The following is a 21,582-nucleotide window of genomic DNA, read 5'->3' on the forward strand; positions in this document are numbered from 1 at the left end:
CTGCCTGGCACTGTCTGTCTGTTGCTGTCTACGGCCATTCATTGCTGCAGCAGAGCTTAACTGTGGCATTTCAAAAGGCATCAATGTGGGCCGCTGGCGTGAGCCTTTTCCAGACCCCTCTCAAAAATGAAGAGTATTTACTGATGCCCGGCGTGAGCTGAACGCCGCCTGAAAAAGTTGTATTGTTTGTTTTCAGATCATCAGCAAACAGCAATGCAGACACAAGGGGGTTGCCTGTTTCAAAGGATGACAAAGGTCTCTGTGCACGTGGAGCATTCAGGCACAAAGCAGCTTAAGCAGTGCACAGACAAAGACAGCACTGTCTCTCTCATACATACATCTTCATCAAACCCACAAAGTAAAGGCTAGACAGACAGCCTGTGTGAGGAGATAGACAGCGCATCACCCCGAGCAACATGTGCACACACTAAGTGCACGTCTGCATGCACATACACACACACACACACACACACACAACTAAATGGCCTAGTTTGAAATGGAAATCCTATACTCCTGTGGGTTCTGTAAGCACTTTGCCATTGATAGGCACTTTGCACAGACTATCCCCTTATTGAATAAGCTAGCAACTGTGGCAGGACCTGCCAACACTGGCACAGTTTCAGGGGTACAAAGCTGTTTAAGATTCCTATGTGAGGAGCTGAGGTTGAAAAAGTGAGGTGCTTCAAGTACAATTGTAAAGACAGATTGACTCCGAAGTGGGAAAACAAATAGATTTAAAAACAGACTTTTGTAATATAACCTAAAATTGTTTAATAAAATATCAAAGTTCAGATGTGAACGAAAATCAGGATCTATAAAAATGAAAAAGAGTATAATGAAACTGGGCGCAATCACTTTTGGATGTCAGTGAAATTAGGCACCCAAAGCCACTCCTTGAAGAGATCTCCAACCTGCCTGGATTGAAAGGAGGCAGTGATTTCACTTCACAATTGCAGGTGCAGCAGTTCATCCCAATCAGGTGAGTTCAGCATTGAATAGGTCTGCACTTAATGAAGATTCCATCCATCCATTATCTACAAACCGCTTAATCTTCTGAGGGGTTGCTTCCCCTGGTTGAGGAAGCAACCAGGGGACATACTGGACAGGTCAATTTAGAATCATCAGTTAACCTCAGCATGTTTGTGGACTGTGAGAGGAAGAGAAAGAACCCTGAGAAATGGGAGAACTCCACAGAAACAACATGCAAACTTCACACAGAAAGATCCCAAGGTCACACTGGGTAACTGAGCCATGCTACAGCCCCTGATGTAGCTTCAAAGAGTACAACTAAACATCCACATTTACTTTTGTCTGCTACTCAAAGAAGATGAATCCATGACTGACAGAATGGGGACAGTATGCACTCCTAAATTGTGTACTGTCACATGGAAGATGTTAACACTAAATCGGCACTGTATGTTATAAAAGACTATTTAGTATGCGTGAAAGGAAGCATCATTCAGATATGGCAGTAAAAGAAGCACCTAACAGCTCATGCCTATTTTATGGTATTCTCATTATGGGTGGTAATATAAAGTGTGTAAATAGGTCCATGTTAGAAAGAGTCCAATGTGATTAAGATCAGTCCATTCCCTTGGGAGTCAGTGATGATGCCAAGAGTGGGACAGAGGGACAGCCTTTCATTTGCTGTTCCTTCATATTCTGTTTTCTTTGCCCTTAGTGAACAAAACCCAGATGGAGCACATGAACTCACTCATCTTTAGATTGCCCACCTCTTTAACCATGACATCACCGCAGCTGCTTCATGTGCACAGAGAAATGACACTAGTATAGATGCCAGGAGTCTGCACATGCAAGATCCTAAAGAACAACTAGAATATAGTGTCAGATAGTCACAGAACCTCAGAAATGGACACGGAGGGCTTACATCTGGACTGCCTTTGTGTTAAACTGTATCCACACTGTAAGATCACTGCAGAGGACACACCACCATATATTTTTGATCAAAAACCACTTATAGTGTATTTTACACTTGTAACAGCCAAGACAAATACTAAACAGATTTTTGCAGTACATACACCAAACAACCACAATAGTAAATCCACTGACAGGTGAACTGTGTAACATTTATCATCTCGTTACAATGCAACATTCTGCTGGCAATATCTTGAGTCTTGCCTTTCATTTGGGTGTTATTTTGACATGTATGACCCACCAAAACACTTTTGCCCAGGACATGTCCTTTAACTCGCACCATGACAGTCCCTGATGGCAGCAGCTTCACCCAGCAGGACAATGCACAAACTGCAACCGCAAAAACTGTTCAGGAATGGCTCAAGTAATGCAGGACAGCCCAATACAATATTGTAAAAGACAAAGCATACAGTATATAAAGGCGACACATACTGCTGACAGTGGCAAATCAGTGAATCACAGTGGAATCCAAAAGATTAAAAAAATATCCAATGCAGGTAAACAGTTTGTTTCCAAGAAAGCAGTAGAATATGTCCTGATGATGTCATGTTGTGTGGGTGTGTGAGTCTGTGTGCGTGTGTTTGCGTGGGTGTGTGCATGTAAATGGCTGTCTATATGTAGGGAGGGTGGAGAGTTTTTTTTATTTTTATTTCTATTTTTAATTATATTCATTTATTGTCTTCTTTGTTTTTAATTCTTGTGAAGCAGTTTGTGTTGTTCTGCATGAAAAGTACTATACAGAAAAATAAAGTTTGAAGTACCTAAATTTTCACATCAAATGTCCACTACTTCGCCAGACACCAAATAACTTCGTCAGAGCGGAGAGATGTGATTATATTCTACTTAAAGTGACACTAAGAGGGCAAGAAAAGACTTTAAAACCCACAATGATGGTGGATTAAAGTGGTGGAAGTGAGAGAAGCTTTTACTCAAACAGTACAGTTAAGCTGTGAAGAGACACTTAACCTCCAATTTTTCCAGTGGAGCTGCTTAGTGTCCACCAATAAAACACTACCAGGGAGAATGTGATAGTTTACTGCTTTAAGTTGAATTGCCTGATTATTTATTCTCTGATGAGTCTACATGTTGAGCTGATTGCAAAAAAATTGATATGATGTCAAACTAAGTCAAACACAGAAAAAAAAGAAAAAGAAAAAAAGGTACACAAGAAACCTAATCTTCACAGAAAAATATTTCATCTATGGGCGTATAGGTACAAGCCTGTCATAAATCAAAGCTATGATATCTAAGACTAACAGCTTAGCCTTAATTTAATGTCATCTTGGATGTAGGCAGGCTCAGGTCCAGGTCAATTCATAGCTACCTCTCAGAAGCACTAAATCTGTGAAAAGAAATGGAACAGGCAGTTAAATGGCTCACTGAAGAGTGTTCCTCCTCTAGCAAGGAATAAATCCACATGCAGACTGTGGGGAGTAGTTCTTATTGACAGCAACATGCAAATACTGTGAAACACCAGCTTTGAAGATGGACAAGAAAATCTTGCTCAGTGAAAGAGAATATTGCCACTGAGACTAATTATATTCAGTGTCTCAGGAACTGTTTATACCCTCCTCTCAAATACTAATGCCAAGTCACTGCTTACAGAATGCATTTGAGAACTCTTTTTGTTGATTGATTATTGCCAATATCGATTTTTTTAAGTTAAGTTATATTGACAGTGTTCAGTATTCTACAAAGCAGGCTTACTGACACTAAAAAGATGAAATGACTGTGTTGCTTACATGAATTATCTAAATTAATTACGCAGACTAACTTCCAGTAATCCAAAAGCATTTAGTTTTTTCATGTAAAGTCGGCTTCTTGATCACAGTAATGCACTGTGTAGCCTTCTTTCTTACTAATGAAGATAAGCTTTCAAATCACAGCAGGAGCCGTGTGGCTGGACACAGTCCAGCACCAGCCAGTTAACTGTGGCCTGCCTGCCAGCTAGCTGAGAGGTGACAGAGTGCACTGTGAGCAAAGTGCACAGAGACTTCAATTTACTCAACTGGTAGGTCATGGGTGAGGAATCATGATGAATTAATGACTGCAGGTGGTCGTGTGTCAGAGAGTTGGCACCTGAAATGACGCACTGACTGTCACCATCAAAAACAAGCTTTGGATAGGAATCTCTCTCTGCCAATCCTCTGTCTTCCTGTATGGGTTCCAGGAAATGTGATGCACAATTTTGCAGTCAGGTGGAAGTGAGGAGTACAGACAGAAAACACAGTCTGTGTCTCTGGCCTTCCTGTTGTCCAACTGACAGGGCATGAATAAGGTCAACAGACGCCCATCAGTCAGATGCTGTGACTCACGTTCATTCTTTTCCTCTTACAGGAGTGAAAGATAGACAGAGAAGAGGGTTTGACTGCCACTGTGACTGGAAACTGTTACAGCAGGCCAATGTGCCACTTAAAAGTATTAAACCTCACTTTCCAAGGATAAATGTGCTCTTTTGTTAAACTTCAAAATCAGGAAACAATGAATAACAGATTTTGTATAGTTACTCTGGAAAACAGCATGAAAAGAAGGCACACCAACACTACAATTCCTAAAAAGCTGAAACATCAGACTCTGCACTCTACTGATAGGACATCATCATCATATTCGAGATGTCAAATTAATAAGCAAACAGACAGCACACAACAATAGAAGCTCTAATAATCAATGTCAAACCAGGGTAGTTGGATTTAACCTGAGGAGAGCAATGTCTACCGTCATCTGTGACAACCAGATACACTGAATCATCATTTTTCAGAGGCATCCTGAAGGCTGTCTTGAAAACACAGTTTAAAGACTAACTACATAGAGGCCATGAATGGCGGTTTCCATTTAAGATGAGTTAATTACAGAATCCACACATTCCAAAATAACCTTTGTTTAAATGTTTGGGAGTCAGTGCAAGAAAAGTCAACATGCTGCAACTTTCACACCAACAAAAATATCTTTTCTTGTTATTTTTTGCCAGCTTATTCCCTAACATCACTGTACATGTATGTAGTGCAAATCTGAAGAAACTTAACTGGTTACACACCTTTCTGCCTTGTATATATATATTTTTTGTGTTAAGATTTTCCACTCCGCTATCAATTTAATTGCGTCACAACTGCACATACACCATCAAAACAGTAGGCTCCATTTGAATTTTCATTATTAGACTGCAATGAAAGGGAAAAAAGTGCTTATTTACTAGCGACACAGTGCCTTCTGAAAGCCAATCAGCACTTCTAAGCTCCCCTGTAAGCAGATGTGCAATTATTGCTTGACTTTTGTCAGCAAGTGACATGGTAATCAATCCTGCTAACAACTGACCAGGCAAACCCACACTTTAAAAAAGACATACAGAACACAAGACTTAAGCTGACATAGTTGGTTCTGCCTGAAAAGTGAACAGCTCAGTGTCTCCTCTGCAGCACCGCAGGAAAGTGCAGCATGAGAGCTGGCAAGCTACAGAAGGCCACTTGGCTTGGGTTCTTTGGCTCCTTTAATCATTTTGATTGAATCATTTTAACTGGCCTGCATGCTAAGACTTTTAACACAGCATCCTTATGTTGATCCACTCAGCTTTACACTACTTATGGAGCCAATACCCTACAGAGGTAGCCAATACACAGACCATGAGCCGGCCAAGAGAAAAGGAGGATTTCTTTATGTTCCAAATGGAAAACAGTTTAACACAGGACTCACTGAAAGAATAATAATATGCTATTTTACATGATTGCAGGTTTACAGGATCAGCATGTGTGATGGGTAACAGGTGGTAATGAGTGCGGCTAAACTTAGCCTTAAGATTCTGGTGATTTCCATCCAAGCTTTATAACTTTAGAATAAATGCCATAAGACTTACGATGTATTAAGCGTTTGTGATTTGTTTTCCTAGAGTGACCACAAAAAGGATAAAAAACATATTCTGTGGAAAGATTAAGAAGCAAATAGAAGAGGGATTTGCAAAAGGGCAAAGAAGACAACATAATCCATAATCTCAACCCACAATTATGCACTGTGGCTTCCTCTCCCCTCACCACCCTTTTCAAACAATCAACAGAGGGGCAACTGGCTCTACATAAGGAATTGCAGTGCTTCTCCAGTCATTGATTAAGCCCCTAAACACTTATCTGTGTATTCAAATTACATATTTCAAAGTTTATTTCCATGAAAATGAATGCTGCACCATGGTGTAGACTGTTTATTTTACTCATGGTGTATTGCTAAAATACAAAATATACCATTTGGAAATCTTAACAAGGGAAAACACTTTGATTTTCACCAGAGGGGTCTTCAGTTTATTTCAGTGTAAATTAGTACCCCTCTAAAAGACAAATAAATCCATGCAGTGCTTTTATGCACAGCTTTCATGATGGAAATTCACACCATAACAGCACTGACCTCTGAGTGAAAGGAGGTAACCAAAGAGGCAAAATGAAGAAGTCGATAATATTAGCTGATAGAAGCAGCAAAGTTACTGTGGTCTCAGCGCCACTGAGACTGATGAGAGAATGAGATTTGTTGTGTCATTTTCTGGTGTGACTGGACACAAGGAGAAATACAGATAAAGAAGATGACAACCAGTAATCCCAGCTATACTCTCAGAAAGAGATAGTGGGTCAGATCTTTCTTAAGACAACATTAGTGTTGGATAGGAGAAAGCAGGATTCATAGAAAGGCCAGGATTACCATTCCCAGACTGAGGATGAACCAAAGCCAGCTGTTTCAGATATACAAACCACATCAGGACAAGTTTGATTTGGTATGTATTAAAAACAGAATCACAGGCTTAGTGGCTCCAGCTTCTTTTTTGTTTTTTTTCCCCCCAAACAGAGATTGTTAGTTTCTTCACCATAAATTTGTGATTTTTATGAGCCGAAGCATGAAGGCTATAATCTACCAACTCTGATGTCCAAGCTTAGTCTCGGTCACAAAACAAGACATTTACAAAGCACACACCTTTGCCAACACAAAGCACAGTGAGATGGCTGCTGCATTTACTGTACCAACTGCTAACTGCCATGGAAAGTATGACTGATGTAACTTCCTCACAGTCTCCCAGCTATCAGAAGTTGGACAAACTTGCTTCCTCATGTTGAATTCCTGCTCCATGTCACTTTGCTCCAGTATGGTATTGAAATGGCACTGTGTCCTCCTGCATTGTTTGGCTTGTTGCTCACTATGGTGTAGAAATCTGGGAGCAGCACCCGACTAGTACAATGACAGCATCATAACACAGATAAGAAAGAAATTAGGGAAATTAGGCTTCTCAGGGCGGTCTTGGGACCTCTTTTGTCTGAAATGCTAAAACAATGTCAATAAGCAAGATTATTGCTATGCTTAGGGAAAAGAGGAAGGCATGTGTCACTGTATGTCTGAGAGGTGGCCAAGCAGAGTGAGGTTTATGTATGAAACAAATAGCCAATTGTTTAGAAGCAATCTGATCAGATTTCAACAATCAGATTGGATGAAATCTTCAGAATGGTTTGTTCAAAGGGAAAAAGGAAATTGGACCAAATCCTTTACTCCAGTCTTGGTTTCAATCTGGATCAAACGTTCTTTGTGTGTAGTTCAAAACTTTTTGGAAGAATTTAGATACCTGTGATTTAAAAAAAAAAAAAAAAAAAAAAGGATTATCCTGATCCTAGCGGGACAGATTTTTTTTTTAATAATAAAATGTGAGTCAGATGAGGGCTCTGACTATTTAAAAGAAATTTAAATGGAGGCATTAAAACACTTAAAGTGACCTAAGGGTGACTATTCATCCTGTTGCTCTTTCATAACTGGTAGCCTTTGTGATATTTACATCCATTTAGAGCACTGGTCATCCAGATGTAGTCATCTTGATAGGCTGCTGCTTTAAAAAACTGGCTCAAAAATAAGACAGATAACCTAATCCTGGACGGCAAAATATGGTATTTCCAAATCCAGATCATTCTGAACCAGATTAAACATTTTGCCCTGGGCCCTGAGAATGGCCTTCAGTATACAAAGCACAAGTCAGAATATTATCTATATATCAAAATACTACTATAATGCAGAATATTAACCCTATTTGAACACATGAAAACACAGCTTTCTCTGTCAGAAAATTTACAGATATAGACATACGCAGGCATCAGCAGTCATAAACAGAGGTGAGGAATATATAAAACGTTAGAGAAATGACAGAGTTTACATATGATGTGGGATGTCATTATCACAAGATTTAGCTTTATTTCTTCATGCACATCAAAACACAAACTTAATGTTGCTGTACTACTGATATTCTGAGTGTGGACAGACAGAACAATGTTATTCTAATGACGACATGCTAAATGTTACATTGATGTTAGCCCCATCCAAGACTTTTAAAAATAGATTATTTTTCCATTTTTTTTGGCAGTATCCTTGAACATTACAGCTACCTTCAAGCATCCCAATCAAACTCCTGCAGAAACCACTAGCGTTTGATATTTCCCATTTTTGACCATGTGAAAGTCCTGACAATCTGTTTTACCTCACTACACAAACATGTTTCAACATTCTTTTAATCCTGAGCCCAAATGGGTATGACTGACTGAGTAGTAGCCCTGAAAATAGACCCACTGTTATTGGACTATATTTTACTGACAATTCATCAACAGCTGACAACATGCTGACCACAGGCTCTGGTCTTGGCTGCTCTCCTGGTGAGCCAGTGGGGAGACAGGAAGGCTCGTTGTAGCAGCCGTCAGTGTAGTTTGGTTCTGATAACGACCTGCTTATCACTGCAGCAGACAGCTTACTCCTTAGCCTTCCACTTCAGAGATAACACCATCAATCAAATACCAACGAGTTCCTCCTGTTCCCACGTTTCTTTTCCTACTGCCAGAATTGTAATTCTACTTTCCGAGCCCAAAGCCTGACAAACCTTGCCTGGCTGTTTCATTGGTTGGGTGGAACGGAAGCTAATGAAGAGAGCAGAAACGTTACTGTCCATGTCCATAGCCACTGCCTTATCCATAGCGGTGTTGCGGTTTATCACTAGAAAAGCTGATAATAAACTACTGCTTTAACTTAAAGCCTTTAGGCTTATTTTTAAATTACTCCCTTGTAAAAAAAAAAAAAAAAAAAAAAAGACTAAAAGGCACCTGCGTGCCCTTGGCGTCAGCAGTCTTGGATCTATAGCTTAATGTCATGAGTGGGCATAATGAAAAATCAACCCATTTCATGATCAATTCTCATTTACTATAGCAGCTCATTTGAGAAAGTGGAGGGTGAATTTATGAAAAAAAATAGGTCAATCAATTAACAATATAGCTGACTGTTTCATTTCATAATGGAGGTTCATGTGGGCGTCTGGACCAAGGATCATGGAGGACTGCATCAAGAAGATTTTAAATATTTTTCTTAGCCTAAAAGGCATGATTTATCATACTGCAAACACTCTACTCTGACTCATTGGATTTTTTAGCCATGCATACTTCCATTTAGCACCATCTTATAATTACTTTGTGTCAGGAGTAGCATTTATCAACAAGTGGCTAAATTCTGTTCAGTAAACAGACAGTAATTAGTGAGATCAAAGAAGGTAATATTCCCTTTCTTAGTTCCAACTTTTTGATTCAGTGCTCAGCAATGTTTTGTTGTGTGCATGTGTGTGCGTGCAGAGAAGAAAGTGGGGGCTAATCTTTGTGAGCATGCAGCAGCTTGCTACCACTGCCTTCCAATCTGAGCCTACTGTGCTCTATCTTCAAGCAACACATGCCACCGCTATGAAATGATGCAGCTTAACACCCACCACTGATAAAACACTGTGAATGTTTGTGTGTATGTTTCATGTTCACATATCCCAGAAGGTACTTTAACTTATCTGCACACTACCCCATGGAAGCATGTATCATTGTGTGGGGAAATATTGTGGTACCTAGGGGAAGAGATTGCTGTTTGAGGGTTCCAATTTAGGTTGAAGGTCAGAATAATGTTTAGTTTAGGATCAAGGTTAAGAATTCAGTTGTAACAGACAACTCCACACAGATACACGAGTACGCAGATATTAAGATGCAAATGTTCGTTTTGTTGCAGAAAAGGGTTATAAAGATGTGGAAGAGCTCCGTTGTCTCTAGATAAGCGTGAAGTTGCTGCTGAGTGCAGTTCAGAGGGACTTTGAAATGGAAATCTTACGGAGACGCAGTGAGCTCGGGGCAGCAGAAGGATGTGATCATGAGACTGATGATACCATCTCCTCTAGCAGGTTCCCTCATGCTTACTGTCAGGCAAGTCGCACTCAGCACTTTCCCTACCCGATTCCCAGTAGCTACACACAGGTGCAAACACATACAAACAAACGGAATGGATACAGGAACACTACACACCAGATACATAATCTCACACACACAAAAGTGGGGACATGCTTGCATGAATAATCTCGAAAGAATACATGAGAGAACTAACTTCTAACCCACTCAAGCAGCTCCTATGACTCCAGGGCATATCCAGTAAAATGCTTTGTCTGTGTGCATCTTGGTCAGTACTCATTAGTCAGATGTACCCAGACGAGACATGACAGGAGATTAACTCATACCGAGCAAATGTATGCCTTTGTTCTTTACATCAGCAGAAAAAGACAGACTCAGACAACGAGGAATTAGTGATGCTGAGGCAAACCACAGCACAAGAAGCAGACCTGACTCCGTTTCCTCCTGTCTCCCTGCCTGGTTCCCCATGATGGTCTGCTCCGCGACTCCCACACTCCACACCAGGGCAGACTAATCCAAGAATCCGTGGCTGCAGGGGAGAGGTGTGTGTGCGAGTGACGGGATTGTTGTTTCTGTTCCGCACCCCCAGTCACCGCTGGTCAGTCACATACAGAGGAAAGAGATGTTAAATTCTTCTTATTCTTCCCTCCTTTTGGTCTCCTTTTCTTCTCTCCACTCCTTCCCAGGACAGCATGAATGTGTGTGCATGCATATGTGAGGAGGCAGGCTGTATGTCCTGTCAGTGAATGACTGTGAGGTGTGTGTGCGAGTGTGCGTGTCCTCTAGGATGGTGACAGTATGTCACACTGGCAGGCGGGCGAGCAGGCAGCGTTGTGTGCACTTCATTATCGCTGTGATGACTGGAATCAGCTCAGAGGAGGAGTGGCTTCCTGGGCCACACACGCACATGAACACACCTCCTCCCACTGCTGTCAGCCAGTTTACTCTCACCAATACCAGTTGAACAATGGTGAGATGATACGTCCCTCTCACTGTTACCAAAAGGACAAGTACAAGAGAGAGCAAGAGAGAGAGAAGAGGGTGGAGGGAAGAAGGAAGGAAGGAGGAGCAGCAGCAAAGGAAAGGCAATATTTGTATTTTTGGCAGATGGTGGCATAGCAGCTCTTTTCTTTTTCAAGTGAACTTGTAGCGTGAGATATTTTGCACAATCTCCCATGCGTGCTCCCCCATGCAAAGTCAGAACTCTAATTTCTCAATAAAAGTCTTAATAAACGGGGAAAAGAGATGCTAATCTGGGGATAAGAGGCCACCCTAGGCTTCCACAACCATTCCCACTACAGCGCACACAGCAGGAAACAACAGCATGAGTGTGTATGTGGGTGCGCCCACGAGTGTATAAAGGTGGGGGGTGGTGTGCTAGTTTTAGTGGAACTGTGTGGAGCTACAGAGAGGAAGGCTTGTTTTTGTCTGTCCTTTCTCTTTCACAATGTATGCATGTGTTAAATATTTATGATAGCGGGAGCTACACAGAGGAACAAAGTTGGGAAGCAAAATAACTCATCATTTTCAGCTGTAGTGGTCTCTATTTTAGATCACCAATATCCATGATGTGTTGTACAATGATCAAGAAATTGCCAAAAAAAAGTCGCTCTAACATGAAGGTAATTTTTGTCATCACCATTTTTAAAAAGACAGTTCTGATTTATTTATGGGCTTAAAATAATTCCTTACAAGGACACAGATTCAGATACAAGAAAAAATAATTAATAAAGAGACAGCCATAGAGTTTTTTTCATCCAATCTTGCTTTACAGTAATGCAAGAAGATCCTAGTGCCAGTTCACCTTTGGCTCTATGATATAGCATGCTCTGTGATCATCATCCAAAAAAGAAGCTTCACTAAACCAAAGGCACACATTTACATGAATGTATTTATCAGAAATTAAAATTCATTTTAACTCCCTCGTCCTTTTTTAAAGCCTTACATGACACAGATAAGCAGTGATATTTTTAGGAGGATGAGCATGTCTGTTGCATAACCTCTGAGCTGCCAGTATATTCTCTTTGTGTTCACTGCTGAAAAGAACTGTGAACGTGAAATGACAGGCATCATAATAAGGAAATCAGCATTTACAGCTGTAGATGCATTTTTTCACAATAGACATTTGATTCATAATTCACTCTAAGCTCCAGCCAGAAAAGCCTTTCAAAAAAATCTTTAACAGCATCAAGGAAGGTTGAGTTTGCTACATAATTCTGCCCGTGTCAGTTTGAATATTCAGTCCTGTGATACAATAACGTATGTGGCTGTTTCCATGCCTTTTCATTTCTTATGAATGTTACATAAACTGCGGGTAGTTTCCTCTTCCTTTCTCAATATTCTCCCCTCTCTTCATCTTGGCGCAGCACATCCACCTTGGTAAACAAACATGCCTCTAATCCAACTAAGAATGTTCTCCTCACCACAGGACATCCATCTCAGTGGGCCCAACAGGCCTCTTTCAAGATCTGGCAAGACCATTTCTCTCTGTTTTGTGTCTTATGAGGACTTACTGGGGTCACAAGATTCTCAAGGGAGGAATTTCAATCTTCATGCCAAACTCTGGTCAATAAACCTAAAAAGGGCCAGGTGTGTTTATGTCGGAGCTGATATAAGATGCGTTTAAACTGTGTTAATTCTGGAATTGGAAGCAAACCATTTAGAAACCCTGTATTAAGTATGAGTGAAGCTACTGACACTAAATCTTTTTAACAATATATGCATAAGAAACAGAGAAGTACATTATCATATTATACATTTACTGTAGTATATATTTCAACGTGGACAGTGCAACGCAGGAGACATAAGTGGTAAAGGTGTTGGTAATTTCGCGTTCGTATTTTTGATGTCCATTTGCATGCGCAAATGTCTTTTTACTGCTGTCTGTCTGTCACGGCTGAGTGCTTATGCAGGCTGAGATGTCCCAGTGGACTGAGGCATATTTGATTAATTTATCTGACAGATATGAGGAGCTCAAGGACCATACCTCTCCCTCCTTCTGCCTCCCAAACACTGACATACACAGACAGACAGGGCCCTGCTGGGACCACATGCTATGGCTAAGTCTGGTGTCTGGGTTGTGTATAGCAAAATTCGTACATAGTCGAGGTCAATTAACATTTGTAGCATACCTAAGTTTCCTTGCTGTGTTTATCCTTTTCTTGACTGTTAACTAAGATCAAGTGACATTCGTACCATTCAGAAACCTTTCTTTTCTTCTGAGGGAACTGGTGTTATGAGCAAATGATACAAGCTAATGAGCTTATTGATAAGGGATAGAAAGTCAAAGTACATCTACAGCATTTTCTGTTCAATCAAATCAGACAACGAAAACATGCATCTGAGTCTATGTGTGGAATGCAGTGCGCATTAAACCGTTTATGACATGACAGAAATAACCATCGTAGAGAAGGCCAGTGAAACAATCTCTCTCTATGAGACATTGTGTCAGTATTCCAGTTTTACTGAGTTAGAAGGATGTAGTATCACACTGACACGTGACTCGGGAGAATAACAGCTTGCAGAAAAACACAGTAAAACTGGCAAGTGTGCGAGTTTTAAAATGTAATGTTGTCAAAGACTCCACTCATTTGTAGAAGTTGTCAGATTTTACCTCAAGGCAAAAAACTGACAATAGATGCTATGAAACATACACAAGTAGAACATGAAATATAACGTGAACTAGTGTTAGAGAGCTGCAAGTCATTACAGATGATTTTAGAATACCATGTTTTTTACCGTATTGGAATTTCATTGTATTCTAAATTATAGAGTTGTGGATTCTATCACTAAGCATCATGTGACTTGAAAATATATCAGTATAAGTAGAGATTGATAAATAGTAAAGAAGTGCAATCTGAATGTAAGATACGACTCGTGTGGTGTCGTGGTAGAAAAAATAGTTCTTCTGTCATTTGAGTAGATCTAACACACAAGTGACCAAAGGACATTTTTCGTTAACCTTACATTACAATATGAGCAGAGTGAAAGAATCGCCCGAACAGAAGTGACGGAAAGCACCCATTAATGGAGTACCCGTTTAGAAAGTTTTGCCCCACAGTCATCCCCACCAGGTTTGTTATATATAGAACAGGGCAGTTTTATCTCCTTCTGTCTTTCTGCTTGCATGCTCCACAGGGACTCCTCTCTGAGTGAAAGCTTTACTGAATTATTGATGAAGTTTTTTTAAATAAGTCATCAGGCTAAGGCTGGGTTTTAACCCGTTGTCTGTCAGCACGGTAGAGTTGGTAAAGTACCAACGGGGATAGGGACAAGACTATTAGCAAAAATAACAGTTTTGACCCATTAGTACAGCATGCTGTGAGGGCAGGTGAGGGTGGGGGTCAGACTATCAGTCAGTAGAGCTTTCTAGCCAATGCTGTCAGTGTATGTGTGTCCCAATAGCAGATTTCACTTCCTGTGAAGGAGAGTATTGTTGCTCACTGGTTTACACCCTTCATAAAAATGTACTGCTTGAATTGAGTTTTTTATAGCTACAGTTTTGAAGTGACTACAGTGAGATCTTCCATTTGCATTACAAAAGTCATAACTGCATAGCTGACATCTAGTTGGAACTGGAGATAAAAAATATATTTTTTGAAGATCATAATAAAATATCAGTTTGCTCCTAAAGTGAGTTAATTTCATCCATGGGAAAAAGGCACCATAGATCAGTGTAATGACTAAAGACTGACTGTTCCACTAAAAACAATTTGAAACAACACCTTACCATGACATCACCTTAAAAACTGCACTCATTAGCACTTGAATCATGCAATGTGTGTTTATTACCTTAGTGCACAAAACATCACAGGCACATCTGACCCCATTCTGACAAATCTTGATAAAATATACGATGCGTTGTACCACTGCCGTTCTTACTTCTGCATTTCATTAGCAATGCTTGAAAGGAGGTGGATACATTTTAAAACAGTAGTTGCTGGAACACCATACAATGATGGTACATTGCTTTATTGTGTTTCCTACACTTTGTACATTTTCACCACTAACTCTGTCATGCATCTACAGTCACAAAATATACTTGGACGGCCTCTGAGAAAAGACTCAATTACCATTTGACGTGTAAGATGACAGGTCTACTGCAGTGTGCCTGAGAGCTCAGTAAGCCCTGACAGCTTCTTGTCAGCGTATAATGTCATATATCCACCAGAGAGAAACTCATCTGTTTACGACCAACCTGAAGGGTGACAATATCACTAAGGCAAGCGTGAAGACACATTGCAGTTTCACAGCCAATATGTTTATCCCAAAATGTCATAATGCAGTTTCTGTTTTTTACTCTTCTCTTGACCCAAAAACTTAAATCTTCTTCGAACAGGTTTTTCTTCCCTTTCACATCAATAATCACGGACACGCAAGACATTTCAGAGCATAACGTCTCAAAGAGTTCAAAATACCATAGAGCAACACCCCAATCTATATTCAAATCATGTCATTTCCCCTGTGTGAATAATTCAGAAGAGCTCTCAAATCTGATTCACTGACTTAGTATTGAAAGCAGCAGGCTAAATGATGATTGCCACAAGTTGCATGCATGGTTAACCATCATGGCTTTTTCAGGTGTCAGATTTGATTTTTCACACAAAGGTTAGCTTGCTTTTTGAGACCTGTTTGACATATCTACTTATTGTCTGTCTTCATGCGTCTTGATGTGCACTTGAGAAGAGTCCCATGACAGGTGCAGCACAACACAGCTGGCCTGAGGGAAATGACAAACCAAAAGCATCCGCTCCTGTCATGACTGTCTCACAATTGTATGACAGCTTTGAATACAGCAAAACGTATACATGAGTGTATTTCTTGAAGAAGTGTGTATTATAACATCTTGAGATGTTTACTGTAATTTGAATTTAATTATTTATAAGAAAAATATTCATTGGGATAAAATTATCACATTTTGGACTTAGGAACATAAAAGAAAATAAAGTAGGTTACTTTTGTTTATAGTTAAAATGCAGAGGATGATATGTTTTTCAGTCTCTGCAGTGAGAAGGCTCAACCAGCTCAACATAAATGATATGATCTTCATGACCTGACCAAGGTAGGTGTGTAGGGGTGTGTGTGTGTGTGTGTGTGTGTGTGTGTATGTATTCCTATCATTAACTTTGTTTGTTAAAAAATATATTATGAATGGCACAAAGCAGGGCTCTGTTCTCATCCTTGGGTGTGAAAACACTCTTTAAAACAAACTTTGGTTAATTAGACGCCAATCCAGTGAAAGCTGATCATGGTCTAATTGTGTCGGAAAAAACCGAGAGCCTCACTTGGCCATGGTTTCTCAGCTTCTCTGGAGTCTTTTGTCAAGTAGAATTCAATTATGTTCGCTTCAGCACAAGAGCTCTTTGAAGAGGAAATTCACCAGAGCGCAGCATCTACACACTGTGTGGATGGGCCGCCCAAAACAAACACAGCTATCTCCCACACAGAGGATTTTCCAAGGGTGTGCTGTGAACAACATTAATTACTGCAAACAAATCCCTGTCATTATCAACCACCATATTTGTCCTTCATGTAATACATGTTTTGCTATCAGGTTGATTTGTTGTTGCTTGATGTATTTAGTAGCATATCTACCTAGTGCAATACTAGAGCACAAGTTAAAAGATAATAATAGTGCCTAAGTGAAGTGTTTGTTATGACATGGCAACCTTTTGTTAATATAGTATTGTAGTGACTAGGAAATCTGATATAACGTATGTCACTTAACCACAGGAAAGAAGCACAAGTCATATGGACCATGTCTAGATGGCAAGGACACAGCACGATGTCCAAATACAGCAAGTGGAAGCATTTTCGTCATGCCATGTATGATGACAATAAACCTATTCTATTCTATTTGTCAAAAATGTGCCTAAACACATGACAGATTGCTAAATAACACTTCACATTAATATAACAATACTGTTTTGCCAAACCTTAAAATTGTCTCCTGTTTGCTGTAATTCACAAGATATTAATCTTCACTCTACTACAGTAAAATGGAGTCCATATTTGGAAAATATTGTCCGGAGTAATCTTGTATAGAAACCAGATAGAACCAAATGGTACATTTAGTGTCCAAGGGAATTTTTCTGGCTCAATTTAACCCGCTGTATTTCCCATAATTGTGGTTGTTGTGGGTTGTGCTAAATCTGCACTTTCTTCCTACTTTCTTTTGATTGTTGGAAACGATGAAGGGTGCAAAACAGCCTATCAGAAAAGGCAGCACAGGCTTCCTCCAAAAAATAAATAAAAATTAGAAACAGAAAGAAATGTAATTTTTACCTCAATCCTTTCCAAAACCTTGTCTCTGAGTCTAACCAAAAAACACAGAAAAAAAAGCCATTTGGATCGTTCCTGAATCTCAAGGAGGGAAGTGGTAAGTGCAAAGTCAGCAAACAGAATCACACAAGCCACATTTATGGGAAATATGCCCGATTTAGATAAGGAGAATTATTTTTTAAAGGTAGATTTCTATGCAGGACATTAATTGGCAGCTTTTGAAAAGCAATTCACTGGGGCTTCCCCCCCCCATGCAAAACATTTAATCATTCCTGATTTCAGCTACTATGTCATACATAATAGTGAACTACATAATTTTGAGTGTTGCCCTAAAGTCAGATTAAAAAAGAATTTGAAGATGCCAATATCAAGTCAAAGATAGAGTATATACTTAGTATTTCTCATTATTTTTTAGTATTTTATAGAAATCGTGAAATAAATCAATACTTTACAGAAATTCAGCAGATGTATAGATACTGAAGACAATTAATAATTCCATTCCTAATTTAGATTTGTTTGCTCTTATGTCACTATATTTTGTGAGAGGGAATGACATACTAACCTTCATGTCTTCAGTAACAAATTTCCTATTAATGTCACACAGTTTTTCTAAGGTTCTTTCTCAGTTGTTTCAATTGTTGGTTCATGTCTAAAGCCAAATAGATCCTGATAGAGTTCTAAAAGCCAAAAACCAACACATATAAAGACACACAGTGTCCATGTATGCAAGCAAACACAAACACACATCTCCCACACTACAACCTAACAATGTCAAAAGCCCAGTCAAAAACATTTCCACTTTCATGGATAGAAAAACATATTTTTTGTCATCCAAAGCATACCCTGCTGTTCCCACACCTGAGCAGATGTTGTTCGAGGAGCAGACTATGAATGCATTCAGTATTTCAGTTTCGGACCGAAATCTTGAGGACCTCAGTCATTAGCCACCTGCACCTCACTAGTGCCAATGAAACAAGAATAAACAAGGGACACAGGAAGAAAGCGTAGCGGAAGTGTCTCTCACACAGGCAGCACCAGCACTGAAGAGCTAAAACAGATTTTGTGAGGCACTGTGGCCCTCTAGTGGCTGCAAGTAGTTAGTTCACTGGCTTTGACAAAAAATATGTATCAAAATAGGTCTGTAGCAATTGCCATTTAAAGGTATCTGTTTCTTACCCGACAGGCTGCGAGGGCGGGCCTCAGCAAGATCTGAAATGGCTCCAGTGGTCACTGTCTTCTTCATCCGGGACCCAGAGGCAGCAGCTCCCAGTGCAGGCTTTGTCAAGGCATCGTCACTGCTGGCTCTTTTCAGCTAGAGACACAGTTGCTGTTAGTACCAATAATGTAGTTCTAATACTGTAACAGTTCTGCTCTTAACTAAGTTCATTTGAATCACCTTAAACTCAGTGTAACTTTATCATCATGTCAGTTAGTGGGTGATCGTACTTCATAGTATAGTGTGGTTGTAGCTCACCCTGCTGAGGCGCTGGTCTGAGGCAAGCATGTTGGAAGATCTGGAGGTCTTCATGGCTGTGGAGGGGGTGATGGACGAGGAGGATGAAGCCGTGGACGCCTGCCTCACCCGCTCCTGGAGTCCTGGCTTGGGCAGCCCAACCTTGGTGGTGCCCGCTTTCAGCATGACTGTGTGTCAGCAAACTACACCTGAGAAAAGTCCAGAGAAGAGAGAAGTTGTTCCTTACAGTACCAACACAAGTATGATCCTTTTAAACAGATGCTTTCATAAAGAAAGACTGTCTATGCCCTCGAAGCACCAGCAAGCACTTTAAACAGCAAACCAGTCTGAAAACAACAAGACAAGTGACACAGTGTGTCTTTCAACATGTGAACATATTTATAGATATATTTTGCCAATAACTTTAGCCTCAACTACTTATAACCGCCTGGCTGCAACTGACCCATTAATTAATAATACTAAACAAATTTTAAAAAGTAATGGCAATTGATCAAGATTTGTCCAAAGGTGCCTCTGTAACTTGTGGGGAACAACAGACTGAAATATTTTAATGTTATTAATACAACAGCAAAACAAATACTACGCCACAATTAAATATTTTTAGGTAATAATCATAGAGCAAATAACACACACAAGCTATAGACAGATTATTGGTTTGGTTGATATTATGTCATTTTGGTTTTTATCTGACTCGATACTCAGCATTTTTCAGATAATCAATATCACGCTTGTTTTTTTAAAAACTGATCTGATAAAAAAAACACATTCAACTTAAAATGCACCATTTTTTGCTCTAATTCTTTATCTGTAGTCATTACTCTGTTGTCTCCAACATGTCCCGTTCACAGCACTATCTGGTTACATGACACAAGCAACGATGTATCAGTATTGAAGGAATAATGTTGACAAGTTCTCTTTTCATGAAGCATATTTAAGTTATAAATAAACAAGGGAAATTCAACAAAAGTTGTGTTGGAGTTAATATAATTAGGATTTTCATTTTTCAGGGAAAAAATAAAAAATAATCATGTAACAGCTATCAGCCACCGTAATTACTGATAGCTAGTATTAATATTGATATGGGTCAAGACTACAACTCCTCCCTTCAGCAGCACAGCTGTACAAACCTTAAAAGGAAGCACTGAATAATAGGTAGCACATTTCTTTCAGGTCAATAAGAAAAGTATACCGTGTTAGCACTGCCTAGTGGCATTTCTTACTGTTCCAAAATATACATCTAAGAGCTACCTCTAAGATTAGCTTGGGTTATTCCAAAAGAAACACCATTGAACCATTTCCTGGAAAAGGGAGGAGAAAAAACAGAATGTGTTATCTGATTTGTTCAAACCAGTGGCACTGACCAAGATTTCATATTATCTCACATATCTACCAGGAGGTATTGCAGACAACTACAGTCACAACTGCCATCTTTCTGTAAGGAACATGGTTTAAAGCAACACAATGATTGATTTGTTTTTTCAACTCCAACAGGATGTGGTCTGAGTGACTGCTAAAGGTGTGCATTTGAGGTCCAGAAGGAAATGCACTGAAGGAAATGGAAGGAGGTAGGAGTGTACTTAACCATGGAGAATGAGTACTGGTAAAGAGCTCTGCAGCTCCCAGAGGACTGGCTGACTCATTGATCAGGGCAGTGGCAACCCGATCTTCTGCCTCTGGCTGTTAATGAGGATAGCCTCTAGTATCTGCAAGCAGGAAAACAAGTTAACCTAGGACAGGGCTGAGAGAGGACAGCTTTGTCCCTGTGTTCTCATTTATTTATGTCTTGCACTGCAGTGACTGAAATGGTGCATGTGTAGCACAACAGCTTGGAGTGGGATAAATGATACTGCAACAGCTAATAGTCAGCAGACAAACTTACATAGGCTATATGTAATCAAAGCAGTGTGGGTACTAACCAACCCAAACAGCATACAGTACAGAGGATCCACATCAATTAAATGTCCTTACAGGAGGACATTTTACAGTACAAATTTATTGGAGAACATTTGTGGGTGCTTAGGGAGTTATCTTATTAGGAGCACACTATCTGCACTTTGTTTGAAAGCATGCGTTTCTCCATTGGCCCATCATATGATCTTAAGGCCTCTCTAGGCAATATCCTGTGACTAACTCCTGCCTGGCCTGGTAGTCTAACACCTCAGTCGTTGTCTTTCCACCCCTTAGATCAGTTTACATGTTACGATTCATTGCCAAACACAAGTTTGATCTGCTTCTAAACCTGCCCTGATCTTGGTGTAGGCTAAACGAGGAAGTAAAGTGAAACTAAAGATATCCCAACTGAGGTTATATTATTTGCATTTTTTAAATAAAAGAGAACTCAGCAACAAATAAACATTTTATGAAAAATGGTAAATCGGAAAAATGCAAAATGGTAATGTAATGTTTGAAAACATGAGCCCAAAAAAATGCAAAGCTTAGCACACTTTGTTTTCTCCTTCTTGGAGCACTGCAGAGCTCAATTCTGCAAATATTACCTCTCTATATTCCTCTGCAGAGATATGACTCTCAGGAGCCACAACTGTCCCACTTACTTTCCAACGACCTAGTTGTGAAACCCAAATGTCTTTGAGAGAGAGACAGCAGGGTTGCATTTTAAACTTGAAGAAGCCAAAAGTTAGGACAGACAGTGCAACTTGGGCATCTCATTGTGTAAGCAACTCAGCTAAC

The 21,582-nt window shown here is 39.8% G+C and overlaps 1 protein-coding gene across 3 annotated transcripts in view; it reads right to left on the minus strand.

The window, feature by feature from the left end:
- Nucleotides 1-21,582, minus strand: part of specc1 (sperm antigen with calponin homology and coiled-coil domains 1) — a 77,266-nt gene that overhangs the window by 42,939 nt on the left and 12,745 nt on the right. For 2 of the 3 annotated variants that reach the window (XM_022199345.2, XM_022199347.2), the window contains exons 2-3: nucleotides 18,895-19,082; nucleotides 18,597-18,732 (exon numbers count right to left, since the gene is read on the minus strand). In XM_022199345.2, the coding sequence (XP_022055037.1) occupies nucleotides 18,597-18,732; nucleotides 18,895-19,059 (301 nt within the window). In that variant the 5' untranslated portion in view covers nucleotides 19,060-19,082. Of the gene's footprint in view, nucleotides 1-10,567; nucleotides 11,069-18,596; nucleotides 18,733-18,894; nucleotides 19,083-21,582 lie in introns of those variants that run through there. The other variant, XM_022199348.2, reaches the window with a different exon arrangement.

This window comes from Acanthochromis polyacanthus, chromosome 17 (genome assembly GCF_021347895.1).
Source record: "Acanthochromis polyacanthus isolate Apoly-LR-REF ecotype Palm Island chromosome 17, KAUST_Apoly_ChrSc, whole genome shotgun sequence".
NCBI classification, from domain to species: Eukaryota; Metazoa; Chordata; class Actinopteri; family Pomacentridae; genus Acanthochromis; species Acanthochromis polyacanthus.